The sequence below is a fragment of the Pecten maximus genome, chromosome 10 (genome assembly GCF_902652985.1).
Source record: "Pecten maximus chromosome 10, xPecMax1.1, whole genome shotgun sequence".
NCBI lineage: Eukaryota > Metazoa > Mollusca > Bivalvia > Pectinida > Pectinidae > Pecten > Pecten maximus.
The window spans coordinates 34,289,507-34,296,134 of record NC_047024.1 but is presented as its reverse complement, the minus strand read 5'-3'; the positions used below and the strand labels follow the sequence as shown (position 1 = coordinate 34,296,134).

Below are 6,628 nucleotides of genomic sequence, written 5' to 3'. Positions count from 1 at the left end.
CATGGCAATGGAATCTTTCAAATGTCATTTTGTTATGATCATTATGATTGACAGCCGTTCTTAAATAGCCACAGGTGTTAAGAGGACGATGAATAATTTAAAAACAAAAATTCGTGAACGCGTTTTGTGAAGAAGTACGTAGTTGTAGGCAAAATAGAAAATAAAACATCATGGTAATTAATATAGATTGATTAGATACAATGTGAGCACGAGCAGGATTCTAAACGTCTAGCTGATTAATTAACATAAAAATATATAGAGAAATTCTATTTAAAGCTGGTTCCAGTTGTTTCTTACGTGAAAAATAATAAACGAAATTGTCTTTCGTTCTGTAAAAGAATTACCAATAATTCATCCAGCCTTATAAATAGGTAGAAACGTATTGTAAATCATGAGTTTCCTTCAGTGAATTTATAGTTATTTGAGAAAGTGTAAAGCTGGCCATCAGAAACATATCTAGCTATTTAACTATTTCAGCTTTGAAAACGCAGTAGTAACCTACGAAATTAAAAATTTGTTTCCAAAAACAGAAGTAATATATTAATCCCTCTTTAACTAAAGGGAAATTGAACTGATCTACATTATGGTTTTCAACTCACTTACGTGTTCGATGGTTACAAGGAAACGTGAAGTACAACATAAACCTTTACTTCAGGATAATGAAATATTGATATAGGTCATAGAAATTCCTTTAAAATGGATAACGAAATATATAACATTATTTGTCTCATTAGCGCATGCATATTGCTTTGTCGTTAGCTAAACAGATACATACTCAGCTTTATACGCAATGCCGCATTAGACTTTAACCACTATTCAACAATGTTATGCATGGCATAATCGGCAACTGACGACCTGGAAAAGTACTTACAAACGGCTGTATTAACCAGGTGAGATTCTGTAACACATATACTGTAGAACATGAAGTATTCGTGGCGTATCAACTTTGTTGTTTGTTGGCTGATATGGAGCTACGGAGATAAATTGTACAAATTAATTCAGTAAATTTACGTGGCAAATGTTTTATATGGGATATTCACAATTTTATTTACTTGAAAATCATGTCAATATCTTCACACCACGAAGACAAGTACTCACGAATATTTCACGTCACACAGTACTAACATTAATGACCAGTAGACAAATTTAGTTCACTTCGCATTCTATACTGTAACTTTAATAGATACTATATATTTGTTATTCTTTACGGTATTTCAGTTTGTGTTTTTCTTGGAAATTTCAACTATATCCCCTGCCAACGTTTGTTTGATCATTTTTTTTAATCATTTTTGTTCATTTTTTTAAACTTTATTTGTCCTATTGCAATGTAATTCAATTTAAAACATCCTAAAAACAAAATCATTTACTATAATAGCATGTTCATTACTTTTCTGATATGCACGTATAGCATTTTAACAGCAATGACATTAATAACTTATAGAGAATTTGCTATATTCCTGCATTAATTCAACTAATCCTATGATTTGTATATTTCTTTCAGTAAACCCCTCGGCACCACCATTACAACAAACAAACGAACTTGCGCAACAAACAGGTATATCTCGGGCACACTACCATTCCCGATACGCCCTTACGTCAATGTGATAGGTCATTAGAAATCTAAGTTGGTATTGCTACCATTGTCACGGGGATAGGACGACACAAAAACTGTTTTTCCCTTTTTATCCTTCATAATTATTATAGTAAAACAGATATACGAATCAAGTATTTGTTCAGTAACCACACATCCTAACATACTATGCAATCTGTGCAAGATTTGTCTTGCAGATGTATTTGTTTTACGATAAAATTTCTGTAATATATATTATTATTTGCTAAATACATTTTCACACATGACATAATTGACTGATGTTAATTTCATTCGATTAAGTTATTTGAATTAATTTACTATATCTGTATATCCCGAGAATACAGATTTCAATGTATCTTGCCTGCTTAACCTTACTGTTTACTGGCAATATGCAATGCATAAAATATAAGGAGTACTTCCTATTTATTGTAACCATGCCCAAAAAAAGATGCATGAGTCGTTGCTAATAAGTTGTTCCTATAATTGAAGGTGGTAGCTCAAGCGGTGCTGTTGGCATTGGCGGTATCATGGCTGAATTGCAGGAAAGCCATAACTTGCAGAACGACCTGAGACAACTAGTGAGGGAATCTCGGAGACGCTTTAACACTAACCTTATTAGAGCGATCAGTGCAAGAATACGAAACGAATCACAGACTAACCCTTCTCGACAACACAATAATGCTATGTCAGGAATCGCTGTTGATTCTATCGTCGACAGACCAAGACCCTCTGCCGACCCTAATGGACTCAGTCCATTTGAAGTAGACGTTGACTCGATAAATCCGTTTGCCGCTTCAGCGACAACTGTGAGCCCTCCCAGTCGAGGCCAGCTGCGTCCACAAACATCTTTTCGCAGTTCATTCAGTGGTCGTCAAAATATGATGAGCATGGGTGTGTTTAATAATCCAGCCGGCGGAGTCCCAGTGTTTCTTCCTACAGCTGCTGGCGCACCAACACGTCTGTAATAATGTAACATCTAAGAACTGGTTTAGACACTGGGCCACGAAGTATCTATTGTCTAGGTTTCGAACGTCCTCAATGGCACAAATACTTTTATATGTGTATTATTTTGGGTTTTCACAGATTTTGTGACATTGCTTTCATGGACCTTATGCTGGTAGGATAGGATTTGTGTCATGGGAAACTGACTTTCGAATTAATCGTATCAGAGGTACATTTCCAGCAAATCATATCGAGGACTAGTTCTCTCGATATATTTTATACACAGTTAGTAATATCTGAATGATAGAAGGATATGGTTTCTAATACAAGTATACAAGAACTTCACTGATTAGTACAGATTTTATTATCACTGTCACATAGATAATCGAAAAGTAAGTACACTTATCAGAGCTCATGAACACGCTGCCTCTTTAGAAATAATCATTCGTCTTCTAGGAGCTCGGTGTGTTTATATAAGTTAGGATAATCTCTGATAACAGTGCTTTTCACTAACATCATAAATTTAGAATTATTTCGTATTCGTATGATAGATACATTAGTAACTCTCTATTCATTATAAATAAGTTAACTTATATTAAAATATTTTTGTTTGAGATATTTCAAATACTCAGATGCACGGCTTAGTACGGGTAGTACATAGTACGAGTATAAATTTGAGTCTCCACGGATAGAGTCCTTAGTACGGGTAAATGTCTGAGTAAGATTTGTAAAGGTCTCATTCAAGTGTCAGTATGAGTGCCAGACATAGCACAGGTAAATATCCAGATATATCACAGGTAAATATCCATACATAGCACAGGTAAATATCCAGACATAGCAAAGGTAAATATCCAGACATAGCACAAGTAAATATCCAGACATAGCACAGGTAAATATTCAGACATTTTACAGGTAAATATCCAGACAAAGCACAGGTAAATATCCAGACATAGGCATCCAATACAAATGTCATCAATACTTTTTATATCACAATCAATTGTCATTTGGTTAAAATAATGTTGGAACATTGATAATATTTATTTACATACCATTTTAGTCACACTGCATTCGTCTCACATATCTTTAATCATACCATGGTATACCTATATAAACAGTAGTTAGGTATAATGTAACAGTATCGTATTTTGATATATATAGTTGAAATATTTACAGTTGATAGTGAATAGTCGGACCTCGTTAGCTTGAAATGAATGGGGCCATGAAAAACTTCAACAGAGTATTCGAGGTAACCGTGTATAGTTTATAGGATTCTTTTACCGTCGGAACTAATTGCTATAATCGAGTTTATTATGGTATTCAAAATATCAGATATCCAAATAACGAAGTTTGACTGTATGCATATTAAGGGGGTATTTAAAAAAAAATGTATGTTAATAACTACACGTAATGGTATATGTATACTTATAAAATCGTTGAGATATAGTAAGGAAATATATGTAAACATTTCTAAAACTGTATAATTAACTATATGCTGTATGTACACAAGACATTCATCTCCGTTCAATAGTTCGTCTCAGTTCAGGCAATCATTTCCATTTGATCATTATACATTTTACAGTTTCATTTGTCACCTTATTTTATTGATTTTAAGCGTTCACCAAAACAATAGAATTTTGTGTATGTTTGTAGTACCAAGTACTATTTGTTTCGTTTTAACTGTATTACTTTTGTGAACATGCCGTAAATAAAAGATATATTGTCATTAATTTGCTTTCCTTTAATATTAATACCGCATAAGATCAAGATATTAGTGGACTTTGGTATGACTTATTGTATATAGGATACATATAAGGAGGTATGCAAACAACACACAATAATTGATAATTGATAAAACATCGGAAAATACGATTAAAAATAGCTTTGCTTCGAGACAAATGGAAATAGAAAAGGAGAATGAAGCGTCTTCTCCCTCATCGGTGACACCGATGTTCCGAAAGAGAAAGCGTCTTCTCCCTCATTGGAGACACCGGTGTTCCGAAAGAGAAAGCGTCTTCTCCTTCATCGGAGACACCACCATTTATTCTACATACCAATATCACTGCATCCCCTTTTCTACAGTGTTTACATGTCCCAGTTAACTTGTTCCCATTGTCACTATTTCCGTGACAGATGTCGACAAATGACGGAATGATTATTAACACCTGTTTCGAGATATGAAGGTTGAAGAAGACTACTCGAAAGTTTTGTTGTCGACATTGTGACCCCATTTAAAAACATTCTATTTACTTATGCGATAACGAAATCAGACAAGTTTAATATTAATATCGATCTGCCTGGTGGCACCACCCTAGCTCTCATTTGAGTTTATAATTTAAGCCGGTTTTCACTTGGATTTGCATAGTGACTGTCATCGATGATGTAGAAGACGCTTATACACCCGGAGCACGTGATCATATTCTCGTTGCTCTCAGGCAAATCTACATTTGTTCTCATATCTTGCTGTCGTTTAATCGGTATTTAATCGGTATTTTTGGTTGGTGAGGAATTCAAGGAAACACCAGGTTCAGTATATTGGTTCTTTATTATGCATAAAGACCTACAAAACATATAACATGGACGTAGTACATTGACCGGAACAATTACAATATATTTAAGCGACAATAGTACACAACGCGACCACGGTTACAATTATGCAATAGAAATTTACATTTATATAAAATATACATGAAGACAGACTTACCAGGGCTAGCTACAATGTTGTCTGCTCTGTCCAATGGCATGATGGAGAATGAACAGGGAGCGGGGAACAGGAATGATATGTGCAGGGAATAGGACGAAAAGTCCGTGCAACACTCTCATCCAATCGAACCTCTCTCATACGATGACGTTTGAGAAGAGTCCTTGCACGCACGGGACATACATGTAGTTGACACATGCATGTCCCGAGCGCCCAAGGGCTACATACTCCCCCTCCCTGATGAAATGACTCCTGGCATTACATAAATACCTGCTTAACATATATTAAATTGGTTAACAGGTAAACAGATAAATTATTGCACTAGTAACAATAACATATTGTCCTAATACTCACCCTGATACTGTATTGACCACAGGGATACATAACTAGGAAAACATGACCAGAAGTTTCATGGGTACACTACACAGGATATCCGCAAGTTAACCTTCCCAGGTAAAACTATATCCTATATTAAGTTAATAACGTGTAGTAATGGTGTATGGTATATACGCCTATATATATGACCCAATATATTCTTCCTCTCCTGCAGTATCTATACATACGTAGGTATAATACTATACTCACAATAATGGCACCACTTACATGTTACCATAACTGCTGGACAAGATCCTGGAGGTCGGCAGACAGCAAACAAAAATAAGCTGGTTTAACCAATTTTTACACTTTTTCAAGTATTGGTCTCCCTATTGATCAAATGGGGAGAGCGGTTTGGACAATCCATACCAACCCCAACCATCAATCAAAGCAGAGATATATGAAAATGATATTTTAAAATTGGTTAATATACAATAATAAAAAGTTTAACAAATAACAATACTAACTTTTGTACAGCCGCCCTGACGGTTGGGCCAATCCCTACCAGCCAGTCTATAGACTGTCACAACCTAGACTGTCACAAACTTAAAAGATATTAATTATTAAAATACAAGTTATAGACTAATACAAATAACAGTGATGGTATATAATTGTTACTTGCAATCGAAAGACATGGGTTGTTGTAGACAAGTACACTGGTTAGTTTACGACAGACATGAATGACTCTGTAGGAGGTAAACCCATTGCCCGTATAGATCAGGAGGCTTAGTTGTTCGTGTAGAACGGCGGGGCTGAACCGCTTCAGGGCTCCATTGATCTACCTGTTCCGAGCTCTCCGAGTTCACGAAAGAACCACATTCTGACAAGGGCACATCAACACTTACTTGTATATCCGACTCCGGATCTGGTGTGATGATACTGCCCTCAGGCTCAAACGTGTCTGAACCCTGTTCGATTTCTCTACTGGGCTCAGAACGGTTTTGATTAGAGTCTGATGTCAGATCCTCTCGGTTCGTTCTCCTCCTAGTGGAACGTCTTAGGTGCTTAAGGGGAAGCAACTC

The 6,628-nt window shown here is 35.7% G+C and overlaps 1 protein-coding gene across 1 annotated transcript; it reads left to right on the top strand.

The window, feature by feature from the left end:
* The first annotated feature begins 142 nt into the window (after window positions 1-142).
* Window positions 143-4,260, top strand: LOC117335527. Its single transcript, XM_033895569.1, has 2 exons — window positions 143-1,555; window positions 2,081-4,260. Exons 1-2 carry the CDS (start codon window positions 1,480-1,482, stop codon window positions 2,554-2,556), a joined length of 552 nt encoding a protein of 183 aa, XP_033751460.1. The 5' UTR covers window positions 143-1,479; the 3' UTR covers window positions 2,557-4,260.
* Window positions 4,261-6,628: the final 2,368 nt, after the last annotated feature.

What these genes read in the sequence shown, in the direction of transcription:
- LOC117335527 (XM_033895569.1), top strand. Translation starts at nt 1,480, where the DNA reads ATGATTTGTATATTTCTTTCAGTAAACCCCTCGGCACCACCATTACAA. An exon ending in CGAACTTGCGCAACAAACAG is followed by an intron (nt 1,556 to 2,080) that starts GTATATCTCGGG and finishes CTATAATTGAAG; the next exon opens with GTGGTAGCTCAAGCGGTGCT.